General features: G+C 36.4%; 1 protein-coding gene across 2 annotated transcripts in view; it reads left to right on the forward strand.

The window, feature by feature from the left end:
• Positions 1-26,914, forward strand: part of SRBD1 (S1 RNA binding domain 1) — a 206,418-nt gene that overhangs the window by 22,272 nt on the left and 157,232 nt on the right. For both annotated transcript variants that reach the window (XM_008518029.2, XM_008518030.2), the window contains exons 5-10: positions 3,393-3,559; positions 6,922-7,039; positions 8,117-8,255; positions 12,804-12,900; positions 14,655-14,790; positions 20,327-20,430. In XM_008518029.2, the coding sequence (XP_008516251.1) occupies positions 3,393-3,559; positions 6,922-7,039; positions 8,117-8,255; positions 12,804-12,900; positions 14,655-14,790; positions 20,327-20,430 (761 nt within the window). The remainder of the gene's footprint in view (positions 1-3,392; positions 3,560-6,921; positions 7,040-8,116; positions 8,256-12,803; positions 12,901-14,654; positions 14,791-20,326; positions 20,431-26,914) is intronic.

Here is a 26,914-nt window from a genome sequence, read left to right on the forward strand (position 1 = left end):
TTATTTTACCTGTGTTTTAGCAATATAATCAGTAGTAATGCGGAGAGGTTGGATGGAAGGCATAGAGAAGAAAAAAACTGCTCTCTGGTTCAGATAAAAGATGATATTAACAGAAAGGGAGCTCGAGGGGAAGGAACAGACATTTTAGAAGTTTAGTTTTCTTCCTTGGTGACAGATTAGGTGGGCATAATAGAGAACAGTGATACTAAGGACATTGATTACAATGCTTTTGGTCTCAATAAGAGAAAAGCTTGCACTAACTTAAGCAGTAAAGGAGATTTATTGACTTAAGTAACAGGAAAGTTTAGTCAGTGCACTTAAACGGTCTCTCTGCGATTCTGTTAGCACTACCATCCTCAGCTACAAGATTCTACATGTACAAACTGTATTTATCCAGAGGAAGAAATTGTACCTGGGTCCAGAGTTGCAGCCCAATGTGGAGCTTTAGGCTGACTAGACTAATCTCTCTGGCCAGAGCAATGACACACTCTGGCTGTTGTTAATTCCGAAACAACTGGTTACTTGAACAAAATGCTGTGGAGCTGGAGGTCCAGTATTCTCAAGCCACATAGCTGTTACATAACGGGGGAGGGATTGTTGGGAGAGATAACTACAATATCCTCGATAGTAGAAGACGATGACGTTGACTGAATAGGAAATAGGAAGAGGTATAGGTTTGAGGGAGAAAATATTAATGAGTTTGATTTCGTAGGGGTCAGGAAAGATATCAAGCAAGAGGAGCATTTCTGGATGAGGGAGCAGCTTCATGAAGGCCTTTCAAGAAGGAAACAACTGGGCTTGTTCTATGAACTGAGAGAAGGCCATAGGGACTGGCTTCTAATGGGGGAAGATTGGATAAGATGAGATTGGAGAGGAAGGCTTATGTCTTTTGGGTCATGGTAAGGAGTTTGGATTCTAAATGCAATGGGAAATCATGGAAAGGTTTTGAGCAGTCAAGAGACATGATCTAGTACACATTTGAAAAGATAATTCTTGTTGCTTTATGGAGATTGGAATAGATGGGATGGGAGTGTATGCAAGGAGAACAGTTAAAGGCTACTGCAGTGGTGCAGTCTTGAACTAGGCTGTGGTGTGGGGAAGAAGAAATGAAGAGCAGTAGTAGACTAAAATATTTTGCAATTGGAGTTGACTGGTTCTTATGATGGAGTGGATTTAAGAATTGGAGGAGACAAAATAGTTGAAGATTCTTAGTTTTCTGGCTTGAACTGTTGTTTGAATGGACATAATAAGGGTCAAACTGGAGGAGGAATAAGTTTGAGAGGAAGATAATTTTGCAAATGCAAGGTTTGAGATGCCCTTTACATGTCCAAAACTGTATGTCAGATAGTTGGCTAAATGAGTCTGGAACTCACGTGGAAGAGAGCTAGGGCTGGAGATGTAAAGTTGGCATCCTCACCAGAGAGTTGGTATTAAACCATCATAATGGGTGATAAAATGTGGGCCTCATGAGTTATTTCTCATGCCCAGAGAACTGAGAGTATCCTCCATAGTCTCTGGAGTGCAGCCATTTATTTCATTTGTAGTTTTGAAATTCAGTCTATTATATACATTGACTTGATCTTGTTAATCAGTTGATTATGATAACTTAATAATTTTTCTGTTTTTTTCTTCCATTTTTGGCAGATCTTGGACATCAAGATTAAAATAATAGTAAAACCTTCTGCCTTTTGTGCTTTACTTTGAAAAATCTGCTTAGGCTTTTGAGAATATCTACTGAAATTGCATTTCATTCTTTCTCTTCTCCAGGCTGACCTCTGTAAACTTTTCTGCTTACATGTAAATTTTACGGAAACCATAAATAGACTTGTTTGTTTGTTTGTTTGTTTGTTTTGAGGAAGATTAGCTAGCCCTGAGCTAACATCTGCCTCCAGTCCTTCTCTTTTTGCTGAGGAAGACTGGCCTTGAGCTAACATCCGTGCCCATCTTCCTCTACATCTGGGACGCCTACCACAGCATGGCTTTTTAAGCGGTGCCATGTCCGCACCCAGGATCTGAACCGGTGAACCCCGGGCTGCCAAAGCGGAACCTGCACACTTAACTGCTGCGCCACCGGGCCAGCCCCAGACTTGTTTTTTGTAAAGGAATCATTTTTAATTTGTAGTACATGTGTATGATACAAAATTCAAAAGATATAGAAGAGTCTTCCTATCCTAATTCTCAGCCAACCAGTTACCTTTCCTGAAAGTAAGCCATGTTCTCAGTTCTTGTGAATCATTCCCTATCAGTTCATATAAGTAGTTACATGGTATTCTACTTCATGAGTACATCATACTTTATTTACCAGTCCCCCTTGCAGACATAGGTTTTTGCTGACTTTTGCTATGCTGGAAATAGTTCTTCCAAAAAAAATCACTATAAATAATGTAATTTTCTGGAGGTATGAATATATCAGAATGAATTCCTAAAGTGGAATTGCTGGGTCCAAGAGTTTAAGCATTGTAAATTTTTATAGATGCTGCCAAATTGCTTTTCCTCCAGAGGTTATGCCGTTGTATTCTCTCACTAGCGGTGACTGAAGGTGTCTTTTTGAGCCAGCCCTGATGGCTTAGCAGTTAAAGTTCCGTGCACTCTGCTTCCATGGCCCAGTTTGGATTCCCTGGTGCAGAACCACACCACTTGTCTGTCAGTAGCCATGCTGTAACGGCTACTCACATAGAAGAACCAGAAGAATTTACAACTATACACAAGTATGTACTGGGGCTTTGGCGGGGGGAAAAGGAAGAAAAAGGAGGAAGATTGGCAACAGATATTAGCTTAGGGCGAATCTTCCCCTACAAAAAAAATAAATAAATAAAAAAGAAAGTGCTTTTTCCCATCACTCATGTCAACACAGTGAGTTGCTAACCCCTTGATCTTTGCTGCCAATCTGACAGATGAAAAGTCTATCTCATTGAGTCCTGTAGAATTTGAATGATATAGAGTGATTTCAGTTGGATTTTACTGATTTAGTGAAATGACTATTTTATGATTGTCAATGCATATATGTATTTTATATAGTTTTCTTTTCCTCTTTTAAACCACAGGGGGCCGGCCCCTGGCCAAGTGGTTAAGTTCGCATGCTCTGCTTCAGCAGCCCAGGGTTTCGCTGGTTTGGATCCTGGGCGTGGACATGGCAGCACTCATCAAGCCATGCTGAGGTGGCATCCCACATGCCACAGCTAGAAGGACCCACAACTAAAAATACACAACTATGTACTGGGGGGCTCTGGGGAGAAAAAGGAAAAATAAAATCTTAAAAAAAAAAACAACAAAACCACACCAAGTAGTTTCTAAAAGACTGGAGAACATTATTTGATGCTATATCTTAAACCATATATTATAATATGTTTAATTTTCAGGACTTTAAATCACTAAGTATTCTTAATTTGCAGGTTTTATCTGAGAGAACGAATATTGAACTTTGGGTTTGTGCCAACATCATTCGTCTCTTTAATGATGATAACACAATTCCCTTCATTATACGTTATCGAAAAGAGCTCATTAATAACCTTGATGCCGATTCCTTGAGAGAAGTTCGACAAACCCTGGAGGAGCTACGGTAAGAAATCCGGAAAGGGATGAGCCTAGTGTAAGGGGAAAAGGATATGTGAGCCAATGAGGACAAACAGTGAGGAAGTGAATGACAATATATTTTGAGAGTTCCGATGTTTTCTTTTCTTGAATTATTGTAGTCTGGGTATAGTCCTGTTCTGACACATGTAGTCGGCTCTAGTTTACTTATTTAGAGGTATACAGAGCCCCTCTGCTGGTGTGTTTATATTTACCATGGCCATGTATCAGCAAAAAGGTGGTTTGCAGTGAAAGTATGTGCCTAAGAGTGACTGTCATCTCTCATAGAAATGGTTGTGCATAATGGCAAAATTAGGACAACTAGCAATACGTTTTAGTCTAAATCTTCAACAGCTTGCATAAAACTGTTCTCTTAATACTATAAAGTCCCTAAATGGAGAGTTCTTTGGCAGTATAGAGTTTGATAGGAAATATGTGTATTTCCTTTTTTTAAATGGCATGGTAATTTAATATTAGTGCATTGTAAGTTTTGTATGGTTATAGAATGGAAAATACTCTTTAAAAAATTATGCCTATGGACTTATTGTAATAACTCAGAACTATGCATACAAAGACTATGAGACTCTATATTATTTAGTAGAGTTTTTAAAACAGTCTTCACCATTCATGCATTTATTATGTGTCTCATACATGCCAGGTGCTGTGTTGTTAATGTGTGTGTTCTTCAAATCTGCAACAAGGATCTGATTAAAATTGGATATAATCCTACCATCAAGCCATTCTAAAAGTACTAAGGGTTATTTTTATGACATGCCTAATAAACTTTCTGTGATTTTTGGGGAACTTGCAACTCATTAACTTTTCTACCTCTTTTGTTGAAATTCTTTTAGTGCCAAGAGGACTAGTGTGCTAATATGTGGAGAGTTGTATTTCCTTAAGAGGCAGCATCAGTTAGCCAGCCCAGAAGTACAAATGACTAGCTAATCTACTGGCCTCAGGGTCAGATCTTCCAGGGCCAGGCTAGTTTATAATCAAGTAGCAAAGTAGCAAGGCTTGTGAACTGGAGATCACAAGTCCTGACTAAGAGGCGCAGCCTCTACTCATCTCCAGCAGATTACTGACACGCAGGATTGTCTACCCAGTTTGTCAAATCTTCCTATTTCTGAAAAGAAGCTAGTAATCTGGGTTTTTATGTAGAAAATTTCTGGACCAAACAAAACCCTCTGCAGGCCACATCTAGAAGACCAGCAGTTTGCAGATTCTGACGTAAGCTTTCTGTTTGGTTGAAGGCAAGGTATGAAGAAAATCTGAGGGTTTTGGGATGTGAAATTGGGGAAGTGTTACAAACAAGAATAGTTTACTTAATAAAATTAAAGGTATTCTAACAATATTGGGTTGTATAGGGAACAGATAGAAGTTTTATGTCACAATTATTATTTCTATAAAAATCATTTCTGCAAAAGAGTTCTAGTCTTTGGGTATCTATTAATAGAGCAATACGTTAACTGGGGCTTAGAAGATCTTTTTATATCATACAGAGATTCCTTTTTGGTAATGAGTTATGGTTTCCATCTTTTCTTAAGCTTGGCATTTTCTACAAGTAGAGCATTGGTTTTCAATGTTAATTGCTACCCGTAAATGAGTAGTGAAACTAGTTTAGTAGGGCATTACCACTTTTGAAAAAAAAGAAATAGAGAACAGAAAATGTGAGTGTAGTTTATGTGGTAAGCATAAGTACTGTTTCTTGAAACTATTTGAATTATATGTATGTATTTGCATACTGGGTTGCAAATAAAATATATTTCTTAGGGTCACTTTAAAAAAAGTGAATTAAAAAGTATGATTATGGATATTAAGAAAAGTTTCCTGTATTTTCTCTAAAGAAAAGCCTTATATGCAGGCCAACAGGACATTGGTCTTTTGTCAAAATGACCCTGGTAGGCTTTAGCGCTTGAAAACAGTCTTGGGCTACCAGGACTGTAAAAGATAGGCTGTAATCTAAGGACTGCATAGTCTTCATCTTTAATTTACAATCTGCCTTTAGTTTGTTTTTTTCTTTAGTAGATTTAATTTTCTTTTCCATCAGTCGTTTTTAATAATTTATCATCTCTCTAACTTTTGCCCATCATTTTAGCAGTACCCTTATTAGGTAGATCCTGTAAAGAGGAATAGGTAATGAAATGGGATGAGAGGCATTAAATATGACAATAGGATACCATATTCACAGTGAAAAATCATTGTAAAGTGGTGGAATGACCGTGCACTGCCCCTGCCCTTGCCCGTACCTGTGCATTGATCCCTATACATTGAATCTTGGAATCAGCTTTTCTCCTGGTTGTTTTTAGTGGAGAATGGTATTTAGAAACCAATTATGGGTGCTAGGTGTACTCATCCTGAGCTTTGATACCTAACAGCAGTGAGCACACCTGGCACCCATAAATTGGTTTCTAAGTACCATTCTCTTGATTTCAGGGCTGGGATAGGGAAAGTAAAAGATGAGCTTGGAATATCTTGTGCCAGAGAAGAATGATGGGGACATGTCAAAAGGACACAGAAGCTAGCTTGGCGGGGTTACTTCTGGCCAAATCTGAACAATTTGAGCATTGAAATAAATGATAGCAATTTATTTTAACCACTAAAAAAAAAAGAAGCCATGAATCTATAGTAATAAGTCAATGAATAAATTGAAAGTTTAATAAGGAATGGGATAATCAGAGTACCTCTCCAGAAAATACTTAATTACAAAGGGAATAAAGAGTACCTGTATCATGGAGAAACCTACAAATACTACCTTAATCAAATGACCAAAGTTAAGTAGTAATGGGACAAATGAAAATCATTTGCCACCTAATTGGATGTAGTGAGAAGAACATAGCATTACTTCTATGATATTTTTGCCAAAGATGCACCGTCTGAATCAAACTGTGAAGAAATGTCAGAGAAACCCAAACTGTGGGACATTCTCCAAAATAACTGGCTTGTAACATTCTACAGTATCAAGGCTTTGAAAATGAAAGAGAGCCTGGAATAATGTTTCAGCTTGCAGGAGAGTATTGACACAAGGCAATTATGTAATTCTTAACTGAATTTATTATAAAGGACTTTATTGGAACAGCTGGTGAAATGTAAATGATGTGTGAGGATCAGATGATTGTAAATTCAATGTTAATTACCTGAGTTTGATGGTGGTTGTTGTTATGTAGGAGAATATTCTTATTTATAGAAAATGCACATTAAAATATTTGGGGTGATGCTAACTTATTCTCAAATGGTTCAGAGGAAAAAAAGTTCTTTTTATTTTACCTGCAACTTTTCTGTAAGTTTGAAATAACTTTAAAAAGGAAGTTTTGACATGTAGGTCTTGTATATTACAAAAGTTTTTATTTTCAGGGCTGTTGCAAAGAAGGTTTATAGTACAATCCAGAAAATTAAGAAAGAGGGGAAGATGTCTGAATGCTTGTTAAAAGCCTTGCTGAACTGTAAAACTTTTGAAGAACTAGAACACGTGGTAAGGAATCCTTTTTATCTTTTAATGTAATACCTGAGTGTATTATGATTTGGGTCTTTTTATAGATAAAGAAGACCTGGTGAATAAGAAGCTAAAGTTATCAGCCATCATTATTTAATTTGACAAAATATTTATTCTTTATTCAGTAAATATCTACCAAGTGGTTTTTTGTGCTAAGCACTTGAATTTACAAAGATGAGTAATACATAGTCCTTATCTTCAAGGAGTTTCCAGTTGAGTGGGGAAAAAGGAGAGTAGGTTATTGAAGTGTGAAGCTTAAGGGAGAGTGCTGGGCTGGGGACCTAGATGTGAGCATCTTCAGCATATAGTTGATGTTTGAAACCATGAGAGTGGAAGATTGCACTCAAGGAGAGTTTGTGGGGTAGGCAGATCAGGATAGACCATTGGGGAACACCAACTTTGGAAGCATGGGTGGAGGAAGGGAGAGCTTAAGAAGGAGACATGGAAAGAATAGTCAGAGAAGTATGAAGAAGTTCAGGAGAGGATGATACCATGAAAGACCAGGGAAGAGAGTTTTAGGAGGTAATGATCAATAGCTAAATAATTAAAGGTAGCAGGGAGATTTGGCAAGATAAGGACTGAAAATGTGTATTTGGTAATTAGGGGTTCGTTATGGATCTTTGTGATACTGGTTTCAGCAAGGTTTTTGTGGAAAGAGAAGCCAGATGGCCGCGGGTTGAGAAGTGAATGTGGATTATGAAGTAGAAGCGTTGTGTTGGCAGCTTTTAGAGGAGCTTGCTGGAGTTGAGGAGAGGGCCTTGCAGTCCTTGCAGTCTTTGTGGTCTAGGCCCTGAGTTTTTAAGATGACTGAATCTAAACAAGTAACTAATTTTAAGTGTATGGAAACGTATAAAGAATTGGATAAGAAACAACCATTTCACAGAGCTAATATTCTCAAGTTAGTGTTACTAATTCATCTCTCAAGGAGGAGGAGAGGGTTGAGAAAAGGATATCTTTATTGTTCTCACCATGTCCTTTAATTTTGTGTCCTAATTTTAATTTTTGCCTTTCAAAATGGAATGATTTGGTATGTTTTCTCACTTTTTTTGCCCTTAGTCGGCTCCATATAAAACTGGGAGCAAAGGCACAAAAGCCCAGAGAGCAAAGCAGTTGGGATTAGAAGGAGCAGCCAGGACACTGCTGGAGAATCCAGGGGGGCTCAGTCTGCTGTCTTACGTGCGACCCAATGTAAAAGGTACTACCTTTGCTTAAAGAGATCAGCCCTGTTTCTTTCTTTTTCAATTCAAAAACTTCTGTTAAAAAATTATTTCTTTAGGTATTGACTATATAAAAGAATATTATAGCATGTAAAGAATAAGTAATTCTAGGGCTGGCCCCGTGGCCGAGTGGTTAAGTTCGCGCGCTCCGCTGCAGGCGGCCCAGTGTTTCGTCGGTTCGAATCCTGGGCGCGGACATGGCACTGCTCGTCAGACCACGCTGAGGCAGCGTCCCACATGCCACAACTAGAGGAACCCACAACGAAGAATACACAACTATGTACCGGGGGGCTTTGGGGAGAAAAAGGAAAAAATAAAATCTTAAAAAAAAAAAAAAAAAGAATAAGTAATTCTAGTAAAACAAATCTCGTATACCTCCTGCTTCGCCATTCTGCCTTCCTCTTTTTTTTTTTTTTTTTTTTGAGGAAGATGAGCCCTGAGCTAACTGCTGCCAATCCTCCTCTTTTTGCTGAGGAAGACTGGCCCTGAGCTAACATCCATGCTCATCTTCCTCTGCTTTCTGTGTGGGATGCCTACCACAGCGTGGCTTGCCAAGCGGTGCCATGTTCGCACCCAGGATCCGAACTGGTGAACACTGGGCCGCTGAAGTAGAATGTGCTCACGTTAACCGCTGTGCCACCGGGCCGGTTCCTCATCCTTCCTGTTTTGATGCCTGTTCTAGTCTTTTGACCATTTTTCAATTGTGTCATTTCTCTTTTTCTTATTTATTTGTAAGTATTTTTAAGATATTGTTTCTCAGTTAAGTGTGTTTCTCAGTTTAAGATGTTCTCTCCCAGTTTGTAACTTCTCCTTTCACTTTCTTTAGGCAGTCTCTTGGTAAATAGAAGGTCTTACTTTTATTATAGTTAATTTATTAATCTTTTTAATTTTACTAATCTTTTAAGATAATTGCTTTTTTTCCTTCTTAAAGAAATCCCTTCACATCCCGAGGCTATAAAGATTCTCCTATATTGTCTTTTAAAACTTATTCTATGTCTAAAAATTTATTTAATTATAAAAGTCATAGCTACTCTTTAAAAAGAATTCTAGCAGTTCTGACATACACAAAGTGTAAAGTGAATCCTTCTCCCGCACTTGTGCTCTCCAGGAGGAAAGTGTTTGTCTTATTCTGAAGTGTATCTTTCTATCCTTTTGTGTGTGTGCGTGTGTGTGCACAAGAGAGAATGAGAGAGGAAGCGGGTAAGGGAGAGAGATTTCTAAGAAAAATCCAAGGAAAGTGACAACTGATACGTGTCAAGATGCATTGGTTTTACTGTCAAAATGAGGGCCTTAGAGTGAGAGTCTTTTGAGTAGGAGCGCATCTTTTCAGGGATGCTCTGATAGGATTGATGGGGAGGTCGATGCTCTGGTGATCCCTACGCTTGTTTAGTTTCTTTTGGCCTTCTGTTGATTCTTTAGGCTGGGAGATCTAAGTGTCTGTAGAGGGCAGTCTCTGATAACAGAATCCACAGTATGTGCAAAACTGTAGAGAATCATAGCATACCATAACTTGTTTTTGTTTTAAATAATCCAGTAAATGTGAGTTGAGATTAAAAAAATTGAGTATGTGTGTTTTTTAAAATAAAATATATCTGTTCCTATGTGAATACACATATCTTAATGTCTGTTTTGAAAGGGCAATAATGAAAAGAAGAGGTATACCAATATTTGAATTTAGAGTTGGGTTGAAATGAGTAAAATTCAAGTTTAATTTTTTAATGTGTATTTTTAGTTAGATTTTCAAATACTTGCAACATTTAATATTTTAATGATAACCGAGACTATATAGCCAAGCATTAAGGTAAGCCACAGTGGGAGCTATCTGTGCCCAGTTATGGTATGTTTTATTAGAATCAAATGTTGGAGCTTTCAGAAATGTTAGATGCATAAAAGTTTATCGTTTGGTTTTATTTTTCTCTTGTAGTTGATTATTTTCCTTCTACTCCTCACTTCCTTTGGTACAAAGTTTTCCTTAGTTCACACTCATACTAGTTCCCACTGGCTAGGTTTGATAGCCATGTCTCTTTTGCTTGTCATATATGTTGATGCTCCTCGACTACATGATGGTGGATGCTTGGTGATACTTCTGATAATGGGGATCGGTCATAGCACAGTTACAGTAGCACTAGCACATGTGTCAGGACTTTCTGTTTGCTTTAGTCCCTCTTTCTTTCACTCTGATCACAAACGTAGAAGAATTATAATTCTAAACAAGCTAGATATTGCTTTTTAAAGTTTACTTGGAATGTTTTTCCTTTCTTTTTCCCCTTATTCTTTATGTTACACACACTCATGATCACCCTCAGCTCTATGACTGTTTCTCTAAAGAAGTATTTTTATCATTCTCATCATTCCTCAAAGAAACATTTAAGAAACCAGAGATTTCAGTGGGTTTTTTCCCCCAATAGAAGATACGTCTTACTTGCCACAGGTCAACAAGAATTTCGTCTGACTCAAGAAGATATACTGTGCCACAAATGGACTGCATCCTAGAAGATCCAGGATATCCCCATGTTGTATAGAAGGAGGAGTAACTGATTGCTCTGTTGTGTGTAAGAAGAGGTGGCCTTAGTGCAGATCAAGTAAAAAGAAATGTTGGCCCTTAAGTTTTTGTTACACTGTGGAGGTTTGAAGAATCTGTAGCTGGGAAGCTTTTGCTACAAGGCAAAGGATATGGTTCTGTGGACTTTATTTTCTCTTGATTTCACTGAGGTGCTACACTTTTGGAAGTCCTATTATCCTTGGCTGTATTAAGCCCTAAAGATCACTTCTCTTTGATGGAAGAAGGGGCTTTTTCAAAACACACAAGACTCTTCCAATTCTTTCTCTCCCTTGTTGGGCTGAGAGGGGGTGTATAATTTGAATGAGCTTCCCGAATGACTTTGATAATTTCTGCCTTCCGCTGAGAACCACTGCTCTAGAGATAGCACAAGGCACCTCCCCAGCAGTGGTGTTTTAAATTTTCCTGAGTATCAGAATCGTCTGGGATGCTCTGTAAAGCAATAAACCCCCACATCTATATTTGTAACAAGTATCTAGTGTGATTGTATTTTTCAAGTCTTTAGACTATACTTTACAAAACATTGCTCCAGAGCTCTAGCATAATTTTAATCACATAATTTCATTAATTACATATGGCTTACAAATTGTATTCCCCCCAAATATCGGAGGCTTTTCAAAGGCCCTTTGTTACAACAAAATCTGTGATTTCCTCTTTCTGTTCTCCTATTAATGGTTCTCATGGTACGTTACATCTTTACTACTGACTTATCACCCTGGTGTTCTCATTAAACTTGGTATAATGATGCTGTGAGATGCTTTGGGACTCCAGGAATTAGTGCATAGTGAATGGTTCCTTAGATGAAGACTGATGTAGGGAGAGAGCTAACACAAGAGCACACATGTATTGACTGCTTTACTCTGTGCCACAGTTGTTCTAAGTCATTTACATATGCAGTCTTCTACCTCTCAAAGGTGATTTGTTCCTGAAAATTCCCTCACAGGGAAATTCTTTTAAAGTGTAAACAGAATACCTATTAATTTCAGTGGCCAAATTTCTTTAAAATAAACAGTTACTTTAGTAGTTAAAATTAGTTATCAGAACACAACCCAACCAGACATTTTCCTTTTATTGATTACTCCATAATAAATCTGTCCTCTTGTTCTCTTTCTTTTGTACCTATTAGTCATTAAACCTGTATTCTCAGAAAAACATACTTATGATAACCACTGCTTACGTAATTCAAGTTTTAGTGCAAGAAAAAAAAAAAGAAGCTTTAATGGAAACAGAACAATAGGATGATAAAGACCAAAGAAAGAAAGTAATGCAAATGATCTCTCTCTGTATAAGTTACTATCTTCAGACCATGATATACAAGACTCAGTGGTGTAAATTAGCAAACCAAAAACACTTGGACAGAACTTAACGCACTGTTGGTAGACAACTCAGCTATGAAGATGAACAACCACGTGATGGCTCTTGTTTTGTGCTCATGAAATTTGAGAAATTCAAATGGGTGAATATGTGAATAAATGCCTCATAAGTCAAAATAAGAATGTTCATAAAAAGGAGAATTTTTGTAACTGGAATGAAACGGTTTACTTTGGGAGATGGCTTTATTAATATATATTTCCCATAACATGCTTAATCTTTGTAAATACTTCAGGAAGTAGGTACTGTTATTATTCAATTTTTATAGGAAACTGAGTCACAGAGAGGTCAAGTAACCAGCCCAGGGTCACATACTTGGTAAGTGGTAGAAAAAGGATTAGACCAGGCCGCTGGCTCCAGAGCTGCGTTTCTCACCACTCGGTTACGTGCTTACGTGAAGGTCGTCCTGTATTATTGCTTTGGGAGCCGTATGTTGTCGCAGAGGGAGGCTGGTTACTGCTATGATACCTTTCTGTCTTCAGTTTGTCAATTTAAGGTTTTATTTTGACTGGAATAAATTTATTGTGATTTTTCTGGGCTTAAAAGCCCATCTGTAGTTCTTGCTTTTGTTTTCGCTCTTCCCCTTCTCCTAAAGGGCTCTCAGCACTCCAGGATATTGAAACAGGAGTGCAGCATATTCTAGCAGACATGATTGCTAAAGACAAAGACACGCTGGACTTCATTCGGAAATTGTGAGTAACTCTTTTATGGAGTTTTTTCTGCTTTGTGGACTCACGCTGTGAAGGGTTGCATGGTTTAGTGCTAACACCAGTATTCATTAAAAACTTATTTTCAGACTTTTTCAAGTAGCAGAACTCTTTGTTCAAGCAACAGAACCCTAATATATAAGACAGATAAAAGTAAAGTTGCTTTAATTGAATTCTGGGCAGGGAGCCTGGAACTCTGCCTGCTCATCCTCCTTAACGCTGAAGCACCTCAGTGGGGAGCTCTGAGGAACAGAATTTAAAAACCATTGCATTACATGATATATGCTAGAGAGAGGTTCATATTCATTTTGAGTGGGTGGCATTGCTTTTTAAACATATTGTGATGTATGTACTTAATTTTATGATCTCTTGGGGCTGGCCTCGTGGTTAAGTTTGTGCACTCTGCTTCGGTGGCCCATGGTTCGTGTGTTGGGATCCTGGGTGCAGACCTACACATCGCTCATCAAGCCATGCTGTGGTGGCATCCCACATAGAAGAACTAAGAGTGACTTACAACTAGGGTATACAACTGTGCACTGGAGCTTTGGGGAGAAAAATAAATGTTTCATTTCTGGTATTTATCAGTGATTGGATTAACTTGAGAATGTTTAACATCAGGTATACATAAAGTGCTGACCTCAAAATGAATTTTAGCTGATGTAGACAGCAGCTTATCCATGGTATTGCAGTTCCAATTTATAAGATGTTAAAATCCTTTGACCTAGACCTTACTTAGTCATATGGATTTTATGCCTCATTAAAAAATATGTTAATTTAAAACCCTATTTTTCTGTACTCTGTCCTTCCTTTTCTGCTGTTTATCAGAAGAGACGACAGAGTTTTGCCAGAGGTCTGTTCACATCTCTCCACATCTTTAGCTGTGTGAGTGGAGGAGAGGGAAGGTGGAGATGAGCCTGTTGACTATTGTTGCTTGTTAGGTTTTTGTTAACACAAGGGAGAGAACTTTTCCATTTTTTCAGTGGTCCTAGCAGGAATGACTTGAAGTAGAAGAAATGCCCAGGTTTTTAAGTGTTTTTATAAATAATTATACTGCTGAAATTTGGTTCACTTTTATAAATTGTCATTGGAAGCTGTCATGATACATCCTCTTGTTTCCCTTCTTTTTGGCTTTTAATTTGTTCTGACTGCCTAACTCACTGGTTAGAAAAGGATAATATCTAGACCAGAGTTATTAATCTGATTCTTGTAGACAGTTTTGGCCTCTTGCATAATGGTATCTGAAATCACTTAGGCATTTTATGGGAGGATTAGCTTGATATATAAATATATCTGTAGGACCTATGCCAGCATGAATAGGCAGAGTCCTCTTTTGATGGGTCAGTAACTTTGTGTGTGTGTGTGAGATGAAGATTTGCCCTGAGCTAACATCTATTGCCAATCTTCTTTGCTTGAGGAAGGTTGTCAGTGAGCTAACATCTGCCAATCTTCCTCTGTTTTATGTGGGATGCTGCCATGGCGTGGCTTGATGAGTAGTGCTAGGTCCACACCTAGGATCCGAACCTGTGAACCCCGGCCTGCCAAAGCAGAGTGTGTGACCTTAACCACTATGCCACCAGACCGGCCCTTCAATAACATTTTTCTATTTTGGCATCATTAAAAAAACATTTCATTTGGTAATGGCTTAACTTTTTTGCTAGACTTATTTCCATATAACTGTTTCTTTACTAAAGCACATATTAATAACTACTTGTTTTTTGAATATTTCTGTATCTGAACAGGTGCCAAAATAGATATATTTGTATCCAGTCATCTCTGGCAAAAGTCTCCTCAAAAAAAGTAAATGAGAAAGATGTTGATAAGTTTCAGCTGTACCAGAATTTTTCATGCAACATAAGAAACATCCAACATCATCAGGTAAATAAGGAAACTGCTTCTGTATGCTGATAGTAGTAATAATGATAATACTTTCGATTTGCCTACTACTCTGCTTATTAAGGAAGTAAAGACTTTTAAGTCAACTCTTTCCTTTTTTCTTCATATAAATTCTTATAATATAATCACATCCTCCCCATTTCAGAAATGGGAACTCAAGACCCAGAGAAGTTAGTGACACTGAAAATTCTGAGCCGAGCTGACAATATAACACCTCAGGCATCTTGTCTTTCTGGCCAGTGATCTTTCCCTTGTGATATACTGATTGGAGATATCTGATTCACAATAAATTGCAAGAGATCTCACTCACTTAGTTGTATAAATCATACTCATTATATCTCAGTCTTTTGATTTCATTTTTCAGTTTACTAAGTTTTTCCTAATTTTAGTCAAAGGTTGTATCTACATTGTGAAATGAAGCTTTTAGGTCATATAGAAAAAAAAAAGATAAGTTACACATCGAAAATACAGTAATACTGGCTTTTATCTTTCCTATATAGCTACCTTTACCAGTGCTGTTTATTTCTTTGTATGCCTTTGAGATACTCTCTAGTGTCCTTTCATTTCAGCCTGAAGGACTTCCTGTCACATTTCATGTAGGGCAGGTCTACAGATACTTTAGTTTTTTGTTTATCTGGAAAGTCTTAATTTCTCTCTTTATTTTTACAATTTCCTTTTAAGTGTGGTAAAATACCTATAACATAAACTCTACCATCTTAACCATTTTTAAGTTTACAGTTCAGTAATGTTAACTATATTCACATTATTGTGCAGCTGATCTCCAGAACTTTTTCATCTTGAAACTGAAACTGTATACCCATTAAACATCTCCTTCATTTTTGAAGGATAGCTTTTTCCGGATATAGAATTCTTGATTGACAGTTTTCTCCTTTAGCACTTTGAATATGTCATCCTACTATCTTCTAGTCTCCATGGTTTTTGATGAGGAATCAACTCTTAATCTTACTGAGCCCTTGCACATGATGAGTTACTTCTTTCTTTTTGTTCAAGATTTTCTGTCTTTGGCTTTTGACAATTGGATTATAATATGTCTCACTGTGGATCTCTTTGAGTTTATCCTTCTTGGAGTTTGTTGTGATTCTTGGATGTGTAGATTAATGTTTTTCTTCAAAATTGGGAAACTTTTGGCCATTACTTCTTCATTTGTTCTTTCTGCCCCTTTCTCTTCTCTCTTGGGTCTCCCATTATACGTATGTTGGTATGCTTAATTGTGTTCCACAGGTCTCTTTGTCTCTGTTCATTTCTTTTCTTTCTTCTCAGACTGTATAATCTCAAAAACTGAGCCCCTTCAGGTTTGCTGATTCTTTCTTCTGCTTGCTCAGATTTGATACTGAACCCCTCTAAGGAATTTTTCATTTCAGTTATTGTACTCTTCAGCTCTAGAATTTCTATTTAGTCCCTTTTTATAATTTCCAACTCTTTATTTATATTCTATATTTATTGAAACAACATTCTCCTGATTTCCTTTAGGTCTCTGTCCTGATTTCCCTTAACTCTGAGCATATTTAAGATAGTTGATTTAAAATCTGTTTAGTAAGGCCAATGTCTGAGCTTCCTCATGGACATTTTCTACTAATTTCTTGTTTTCCTGTAGATGAGTCATACTCTTTTGTTTGTTTGCATGCCTTGTAATTTCTTGTTAAAAAATGGACATTTTGAATATTATAATTTGGAAACACTGAAAATCAGATTCTCTCCCTCCCCAGCATTTGTTGTTGCTGCTGTTGTGGGTTTTGTTGTTTGTTTGTTTAGGGACTTCTAAACTATCTTTGTGAGGACTGTATTCTTTGTCGTATGTGGTCACTAGAGGCTCTGTTTCATTAGCTTAGTGGACAGCTAGTTACTTGACAGATTTCCTTAAATGCGTGAAGCTAAAACAAAAAACAAACTCTCCTAGTTCTTGCAGACTGGCTCTGTGTTGTGCCACTCCTTCAACACTTAGTGAGACTGTTTACAACTCTGCTTTAGCCTTCACTTTCTCTTTGTACAGAACCCCAAGGTCAGTCAGAGGTGAAAGCTTAATGTCCTCTCAGGTCTTTTCAGAGCAAGTGTCTAGTCCTGAGCATGTATGTGGCCTCCTAGACTCCCTAATATAGACAGGAACTTAAAAAGGTCCTTTCCCCTCAAATGTCTCATTTCCCAGCCTCTTCTTTCCTGGGTGTTTTTGGTCTGTCTTTTGATTTCCCTGAGTGTAATTCTTATCCCTGACTGTTGTTATCCCTTAAGACTGTTAACCCTTAAGACTGTGGCTAATCCATTTGCCTTTAAATACTTTTAACAAATACTACTCAGGAAATTGCCTCTGTCCTGGGAAAGCTCTGAGGCAGGCAAAACAAAGGCAAGCTCTTGAGCCAATGCCTCAGGGAGCCACCAGACAGATCAAAACACACAATCACTGTTTTTTGAGAATAAAGTCCACATTGCTCCCTCTGGTACTAGCAGTCTGCACCATGAGTGTAGACTGCTATCTTCATGGCCACTGCTGAGCTGGAGAGTGGGGGATAGTAAGAGGGAAAGTTAAAAGTTCTCTTTTACCAAAATTCTGCAGCTTCTTTCTTCTTTAACTGTTGCTCTGGTTGTTGTAATTCTTGGATTTGGATTCCAGAGTTCTGAAAAAGTTGATTGTGAGTTTTTGTCAGTTTATCTGTTACTTTTGTAGAGTGATGGAGTTTTGGTGTTTCTCACTCCACCATTTTGGTGATGTCACACCTAACAGCATCTTTAAAGTGTAGGTATGTATTCCCCCTTGTTCTATTCCAAAACCAGAATGTTGCTTTAACATAATAAATATCCTTTATCTTATTTAATGCTTTTTAGCTTGAATTCTACTTTGGTATCAGGATTACAGGATAATCCTTTCAGGTATAAAAATTATAATTTTGTTGAAGTTCAATCTCTTTTTTTGTTGATTATGCTTGTGGTGTTGTATCTAAGACCTCACCTAACTTAGGAAGATTTTCTCTTATATTTTCTTCTAAGAGTTTTATAGTTTTAGTTCATATGTTAAAGTCTGTGACCAGTTTTGAGCTAATTTTTGTGTATGATATGAGGAAGGGGTCCAACTTCATTCTTTTGCATGTGGCTATCTAGTTGTGGCAGCATCACTTGTTGAAAAGACTGTATTTTCTCCATTGAATTGTCTTGGCACCCTCGTAGAGAATCAATTGACCATAGAGGTATGGATTTATTTCTGGACTCTCAATTCTTTTCCATTGATCTATATGTCTATCCTTATGCCAGTAGCACGCTGTCTTGATTACTGTAATTTTGTAGCAAGTTTTGAAATGGGGAAGTGGGAGTTCTCCAACTTTGTTGTTCTTTTTCAGAATTGATTTGGCTATTCTTGGTCCCTTGAATTTCCATATGAATCTTAGAATTAGTTTGTCAGTTTCTGCAAAGAAACTAGCTAAGATTTGATAGGGATTGAGTTGAATCTGTAGATCAATTTGGGGAGTATTGCCATGTTAGCAATATAAAGGCTTCTGATCCATGAACATGAGATGTCTTTCCATCTATTTAGCTCTTCTTTAGTTTCTTTTAACGTTTTGTGCTTTTCAGAGTATAAATTTTGCACTTCTTTTATTAAATTTATTCCTAACTATTTTATTCCTTTTGGTGTTAACGGTAAGTGGAATTTTTAAAAAGTTTCATTTTCAGAGTGTTTATTGCTAATTTGTAGAAATTGATTATCCTGTAACCTTGCTGAACTCTATTAGTTCTAATAGGTTTATAGTGGAGTCCTTAGGATTTTCTATATACAGGATCATATTATCTGCAAATAGACTTTTACTTCTTTCTTTTCAATCTAACTATCTTCTATTATTTTTTTCTTTCCTAATTTCCCTGACTAGAACCTCCAGTACAATGTTGAATAAAAGTGGCAAGAAGAGACACCCTTGTAATCTTAGAGGGAAAGCATCTAGTCTTTCACCATTAAATATGTTGTTATCTGTGGGGTTTTTGTGTGTGCCCTTTATCACGTTGAAGAAGTTGCCTTCTATTCCTAGTTTGTTGAGTGGTTTTATCATGAACAACTGCTGGAATTTTGTCAAATATTCTTTCTGCATCTATTGAGATGATTGTGTAATTTTTGTTTCTTACTCTATTGGTATAATGTATTATGTTAATTGATTTTTGGATGTTAGACCAACCTTGCATTCCTGAAATGAATCCCTTTTGATCCTGGTGTATAATCCTTTTTATATGTGTCTGGATTTGGTTTGCTCATATTTTATTGAGGATCTTTACATCTGTATTCATAAGAGGTAATGGTCTGTATTTTTTCTTGTGATGTTTTTGTCTGGTTTTGCTATCAGTGAATAGAAAAAGTTGGGAAATGTTTTCTTCTATTGTATTTTTTGGAAGAGTTTGTGAACAATTGGTGTTAATTCTTTAAATGTTTGGTAGAATTCAGTGGTGAAGCCATCTGGGCCTGGGAATTTCTTTGTGGGAAATTTTTAAATTACTATTTCAATCTCTTTATTTGTTATAGATCATTTTGGATTTTTTATTTCTATTTGATTCTGTTTTGGCAATTTGTGTCTTTATAGGGATTAGTCTATTTTATTTAAGTGATCTAATTTGACATACAGTTGTTCATAGTATTCTCTTAGGATCCTTTTTATTTCGGTAGCATCCACAGTAATGGCTCCTCTTTCATTCTAGATTTTGGTAATTGGAATGTTTCTTCTTTTTTCCTTTGTTGGTCTAGTGAAAGGGTTGTCAGTTTTGTTGATATTTTCAAAGAGCCAACTTTTGTTTTTGTTGATATTTTCTACTGTTTTTCTATTCTCTGTTTTGTTAATTGTCCCTCTTTTCTTTATTATTTCTTTCTTTCTGCTTGCTGTAGGTCTGTTTGCTCTTCCTTAAGGAATGTTTTCAATGTGTTTTAACACAGTTGCTCTTTTACTCTATTAAGAGCATGAACAGGTTGATCTAAACTTAAATTCCTCCTTTGCTACTTGCTGACTTTGTGATTTGGGACACGTTAGTCTTAGAAAAATTATTATATAAAATGAAGACAATAATACATCACTGGTGGCTTTGAAGATTAAATGAGATAATGTATGTAAAGTGCTTTGATGGGCCTGACAATTAGTAAGTGCTCAATGAATGGCAACAAGAAGTAGTTATTAAATATTCTGCTTAGAAATCTCCATGTTTGTATTTATCTTAGCAGTATCTTTTCACAAATATAAAAAGTATATCTTTCTAACTCAAGATGATCAAATATTTTCAATTATTATAATCTGAAATGAGACTTTAGATCATCAGAGTCTCTTCCTGTGAATGTCATAGGCTTTGTACCTGTATTTTATTTTTAAAAAACTTGAAAAAAGTATAAAGAAATGATTATTTTTTAATACATTCTTGGTAAATAAATGAATAAAAAATGGATATAGCTGTGGGCTGGATAACCACCCAGTTTGTTTCACAAATCTTGACTGGTTAAATTAGTCTTTTGTATATGGTCTTTGTCATATATGTTTGCACGCAGATTCTGGCAATTAACCGTGGAGAAAATTTGAAGATACTGACGGTCAAGGTCAACATTTCTGATGGAGTGAAGAACGAATTCTGTAGATGGTGCATCCAGAATAGGTCTGTTTACAAATTTTTGCAGAATTTCTTTTCGTTTGTTTCTAAAATACCATACTGAGTTCTACACTCACTGGTGTAGAAAGATGTCCATTATGTAAAACAAAAACAATGACAGGCAGTGGATATAGTGTTGTTTTTACATTAAAAAAAAATAAGTATATATGTTGTGTGTGTTTAAATAGAAAATATCTGGGAGGGTACATAAGAATTATTAATGGTGATTATCTCTGGGGAGAGAGACTCTTACTTTAATACTTTTCTGTACCATTTGAATCTTTTATAAAGAGCATGTTTTCTCTTGTGAAAAAAATAAATTAACAAAAACATACTGTATAGCATATCTGAAATGTTTTGTTCACTAAGGATAATTGAAACAAAAATTTAATTTATCAGATATTAGAATATAAATCGCTAAACATACTGTATGTAGTTTACCTAAGATATTTTGTCCATTAATGATGGTTGAAACAAACATTAAATTTATCGGATATTTCAGAGAAATTTGTAAACTCATGTAACTTTTTTTTTCTTTTAAGATTGGCACCTGAGCTAACATCTGCTGTGAATCTTCTTTTTTTTTCTTCTTCTCAAAGCCCCCCAGCACATAGTTGTATGTTCTAGTTGTGGGTGCCTCTGGTTGTGCTATGTGAGACGCCGCCTCAGCATGGCCTGGTGGGTGGTGCCGTGTCCGTGCCCATGATCTGAACTGGTGGAATGCTGGGCCACCCAAGTTGCCACGTGGCCAGCCCCTAAACTCATGTAACTTTCTCTTATCCTTTTCCATTTTAAAGGAACCTTTTAAAATAGCACCACATGTTTGTATAGCACTTTTAACTTTAAGTTTTGACTTTTCAGAGTGTATTTGATCCTCACAACAACCTATTTGGTTAGTAGAGCAGATTTGTAGCTGCCATTTAACCAATGATAAAACTGATACAAAGAGGTTATGTGGCTTGTCTAGCAGTTAGGAGATGTAGGTTTTGGGTACGTTCATCAATAGCTAGTTCTGTGTGACCTTGGGTTGGAGAGATTGCTACTTGAAGAGTTGGATGAATGGTTCTTTGAGAAGAACAAGTGTTGTGTACTTGGGGAATTAGCTCTGTCACCCATCATAGTTCTTGCATCAGTTCATTGGAAGCCAGTTTTCCAAAGGCGAGTTCCATGAAGGATCAGCTTGCTGGATGACCAGATAATACTAACCAAGGACTCATCAAGTAAAACAGCCATCTAAATGTCAATCAGTAGGTAAATTGTTTAAGCCAGTTACGTTATAATCATACAATGGAATTTTGTGTAACCATCTTGAAAAAGTTGAGATAGAGCTAAAGTTGAAATATAATCATGTCTTACTAGGTTAAAAAGACAATTTATAATTAGTATTTATAGTATGATCTCACTAATGGCGAAAAAATATGTCTGTGTATGTGTAGGAAAATGTCTGAAAAGATATAAATGATTTGCCTTAGCTCTGGTGTGAGATTTTCATTTTCTATTCCATACTCTTCTATATAGTTGTCATTTTTTTTGTTTTGGTGAGGAAGATTAGCCCTGAGCTAACATCTGTGCCAGTCTTCCACTGTTTTGTATGTGGGATGCCTCCACAGCATGGCTGATGAGTGGAGTAGGTCCACATCTGGATCCAAACTTCTGAACCCAGACCACTGAAGCGGAATGTGTGGAACTTTAACCACTTGACCATGAGACTGCCCCAGTTGTCATTTTTTAATGAATGCTTATTTCCTTTGTAAGTAAATAAATTCCATTAAATAAAAAGGAAACAACCAAAAGAAATCCTAGATTTAAAAAATTGTATTAAGAAATCAGATAATTTTAATTAAGATATGATGGAACTCTAAAAATGTTTTATAGAAAGAGCAAAATCCTAAGAAGTTTGAATTCCAGTTGTATTACTTCCTAACCTTGTGACTATGAGCATGTTACTTAATTTTTCCCTCAATTTTATTCTTAAAATGGTGAATAATACCTTTCTCATGGATTTGAGAGAATTAAGTGATATTCCAGGTGATTGTGTAGCCTTTGATGATACCACCTATTACAAAGTGGTAGGATTGTTGTGCTAATTTCCTTTTTAGAATGTTTTTTATACGTAAGTCACAGTAAATTGGGGACAACTTCTGGCTTATTTTCCTATGAATATTCATAATACTCAGTATCAGAGTCTGTCCTCAATAGTTAAGGAAGTATTAGTTATGCTTGTAATCTATTGTCTTTGTACTAAGTAAATGTCAAGAAATGGTTTTCCTTGGAGTTATTTAATTATTTTTCCTTGGCTCATCTATGGTTTATTTTGTTCTGTTCTACTCCAAGTGAATATATATTATTTAACCAATACTATAATATTTTGCCTCACTATAGTATTGTGATATAATTTTTAGTCATGTTCTAGAAGTTTCTCTTTATATAGAGAATTGAAGAAAACTTCTATGAGAACTAAAGAACTGAAGCAAGAGCTAGCTAAAATACTTATCTAGGAAGTCAAGAACGATTCTCCAAGAATTTTTTTCTTTAAACACATTTGAATGAATTGAGATGCTTATTCAAATTTTTTCTCCTTCTTTTTTCGACTATCTTTGTCCCTACTTCTGCTACCTTCCACCTCTCCTATGTATTCATGCATTCAGGTTATGTGCTAGATGTTGGGGATCCACCTGTAAACTAGACAAATATACTATCTGCCCTTGGTGACAGTGTACTTTAATGAAGAAGGTACTGAGCAAATGATTAAGAGTATGCTGAGGTCACAAAGGAGAAGTGTAGCCTATTGTAAGAGTTTGTAACAGGGAGCACTCATAGAGTCTGGGCTAGGTGCATATATAGGTCAGAGACAGAAGGAGAGGGAGGAGAAGCAACAAGAAATGAAGATTGAGGTGTAGGCAAGGGCCAGATCATACCTAGCTTTTGAGGCATGCTAAGGATTTTGTTCTTTATCTTAAGGGTGATGGAAAGCCAATAAAGAGTTTAAACAGAGTGTTGTGATTGGTTTGCATTTTAAGAAGATCACTGGCTGCAGTATAGAGAATTATTTGGAGGGAACCAAGAATAGATGTGGGGACAAGAGATGATGGTGGCTTGGACTAGGATGGTAGCAATAGGAAATAAGTAGGCAGATTTGAACAATATTTAGGAGTCTACAGGGTTAGTACAAGGTATCTGATTAGATAGTGGGTGCATTGGTTACAGAAAGTGGTGAACTGAAGAATAACCCTTGTATAGGTTGAACAACAAGATAGATTATCATGCTATAAATACATACAGTACTATATAATTAGGGCAAGGAGTGATTTAAATGAAACTCTTGTTATTATCTAAGGGAGAATACATTTATACCACTGTACTAGTATTAAAAATAATAACTAGGTCCAAATTTGGCTGCTGAACAATTCATCATATAAATTCAACATTTTATACTTAAGTATGTACAAGAAGGTAAGTATGAAGAAGATTTCTGAGCTTGTCAGATGCTGAAATAGTTATTATGTTTGTGAGAACTTCAGTAATCCAAGTTTCTGCATTTGCTCTTTAAACAAAAACGTGTGAAGGAATGATCTCAGCAGTTGCCTGTGCATGAATTGGATTGTATAATAACCAGAACTTGTCTTCTTGAGCTTGCAGATTTTTGTCTTTGACTCGATGAGTGAATTTCTGTTTTCAAATAGAGTCTGGGACCCACAATTCTGTCCCTATCCTCCTGCATCTCTTCTAGGCTCACTAAAGGATTCTGCTGTGATCTTAATAGTCCTATAGGCACTATTTATTTGCCAATTAATTACTGTTCTCTACTTGCATGTAGACTTAAACTGAACAGAATCCTCTCACTTAGAGACACAGAAACAGAATAAATATATTAAACTAATTAAGCCAATGTTTGAATAAAGTATTTGCACGGTACTTTGATCAAAGTTAAGTAGGTGTGGGGCCGGCCTGGTGGCGCAGCAGTTAAGTTTGCACGTTCTGCTTCTCGGCGGCCCAGAGTTTGCCGGTTCGGATCCTGGGTGCAGACATGGCACTGCTTGGCAAAAGCCATGCTGTGGTAGGTGTCCCACGTATAAAGTAGAGGAAGATGGGCATGGATGTTAGCTCAGGGCCAGTCTTCCTCAGCAAAAAGAGGAGGATTGGCAGTAGTTAGTTCAGGGCTAATCTTCCTCAAAAAAATTTTGTAAAAGATTTTTGCATATAAATTCATGAGAGATATTAGTTTTTTCTTTCGTATTTTGTTTTGTAGGGTCTTTGTCTGATTTTTGTATCAGGGTCATAATACTGGCCTTTTAAAGCAAATTGGGAAGTATTCTTTTTTTTTTTTTCTAGAAGAGATTGTGTAAAATTAGTGTTAATTCTTCTTTGGTAGAATTTGGTCGAATTCTCCATCATCTGGGCCTGGAGATTTTTTTTTTGGAAGCTTTTCAGTTACAAAATTCAATTTTTTTGTTGAGTTTTAGTAATTGTGGCTTTTGAGAAATTGGGTCCCTTTTTTTAAGGTTGTTGAAATTATGAGCATAAAGTTGTTTGTAGTATTCCTTTATTATCCTTTAAATAACTGTAGGATGTGAAGTGATATGCTTTGTTTTATTCCTGATCTTAATGATTTATATCTTTTCATTTTTTATTTTGTTATTCTTACTAGAGAATTATCAATTTTATTGTTTTTGAAGAATTGGATATTCGTATCGAGTTTTTAAATTGTTTTCCTATTTGCAATTTCATTGATTTCTACTCTCATATTTATGATTTTTTCCCTCTGGTTGCTTTGGGGTTTTTTTGCTTTTCTTTTTCCTGTTTCTTGAGGTAGGAACTTAGATTATTGATTTGAGATTTTTTTTTTCGGTGTTAGTGTTTATGCTTTTGGTCTTAGTATTTAGTGCTTTTAATTTCCCTCTTAGCGCTGCTTTAGCTTCGCCCCACATATTTTGATATGTATCTTTTTATCTTTATTCACATGTATGTATTTTTAAAGTCTCCTTTGAGACTTCCTCTTTGACCCCTGGATTATTTAGAAGTGTGTTGTTTAATTTCTAAGTGTTTAGAGATTTTCTTGTTTTCTTTGTGTTATTCGTTTCTGGTTTGATTCCATTATGGTCAGAGAACATACTCTTGTATGATTTAAATTCTTTTAAATTTGTTGAGGTTTGTTTTATGGCCCAGGATATGATCTGTCTTGGTAACTGTTCCATGGACACTTGAAAAAAACACATGAATTCTGCTGTTGTTTGGTTTATTGATCTATATGTGTTAGTTAGATCCTATTGGTTGTTTGTGTTGTTCAGATCTTCAGTATCCTTGCTCAGCTGTATTTTATGTTGGTTCGATCCACTGTAAATACTTAGTATTACTAAGATGTTTATGGGTTCTAATGAGATGGTCATGAATGGCAGGTGTTCCTAGGGATTTGGAAATTGAAGAGAATGTCTCTGAGGAAGAGATTTTAATACTTTAAAGTATTGGCTGCTATTAGGACAGATCCTGCCTATTCACATAGTTTGTTTGGATTTTTATATAATCTTGGATTACAGAGTAATTTTGAATAAGTTGCCAATATTTGAAAATTTTAAGAATTTCACATAAAAAGTGTGTTTCTGATTTTTTCTGAAAAACATGATGTGGCATCACTGGCCCTGCATTCTGTTATGGAAACAACTCACTGAAGCTGAGTAGGCTCCTTAGGGAGCAGCATGCTGTCTTTGCAGCAGTCTTCCCCACCCCATGTCAGCCCCCTCCGTGCTTCTCTGTTGGGAACAGTCCTGCTTCCCATTCCCACCCCTATACGATGGCGTTTGAAAATATTGGGGACAAAAATTGGGGATATTTTTGGTGGTTGTCAAATCAATGACTGGGGCTGGATACTAGCCTTTTTTCTTTTTTTAAAGTCGATTTTAGTGCCAGTGCATGGAACAGTCTTGTAAATTATTCTGTCCCAAAATGTCTGTCTCATCACTTTGAGAAAATGTTACACTACAATGGTAGTCCTTTTTTTCATGTGGTACATTTAAGGGGAAGGGTATCCTGTACCCATTTGTCTTTTAAATATGGGAAAATGAAAGCTACATGGAAAGAGCCTATCTTTATGTATAGATAAGAAAAGAGGGGAGTATATTTCTTTGCCAAAGTGGAGAATATTTCTTTGTTTGTAACGGGTGAACAAAGCATATCTCTGTCAAAAACCTACAGAATATGCCATGGATCTTCTTCAGTTGTTTACAGTACTTTTCTGGCCCCTGTAGGTATTTGAGTTCGTGACCCGTGCCTTAATTTGTGTGCTTCATTGTGCACACCTTATATAGCAAGTGTTTTGTATTGTGGAATTTGGTTAAAGTGAGGTCCTTCGTTTTATTCAGAGATGTTTAACTGTTGAATTAGTGGAAGAGTCAAGTTTTAAGATGATATCCTATAAGGCAAACCCGCTGTATTTACTTTAAGTTTAGATATAATAAGGTCTGTGACTTCACTATTTTATTTCAGGTCCCTTCGT

This window comes from Equus przewalskii, chromosome 14 (assembly GCF_037783145.1).
Source record: "Equus przewalskii isolate Varuska chromosome 14, EquPr2, whole genome shotgun sequence".
In the NCBI taxonomy this organism is placed as follows: domain Eukaryota; kingdom Metazoa; phylum Chordata; class Mammalia; order Perissodactyla; family Equidae; genus Equus; species Equus przewalskii.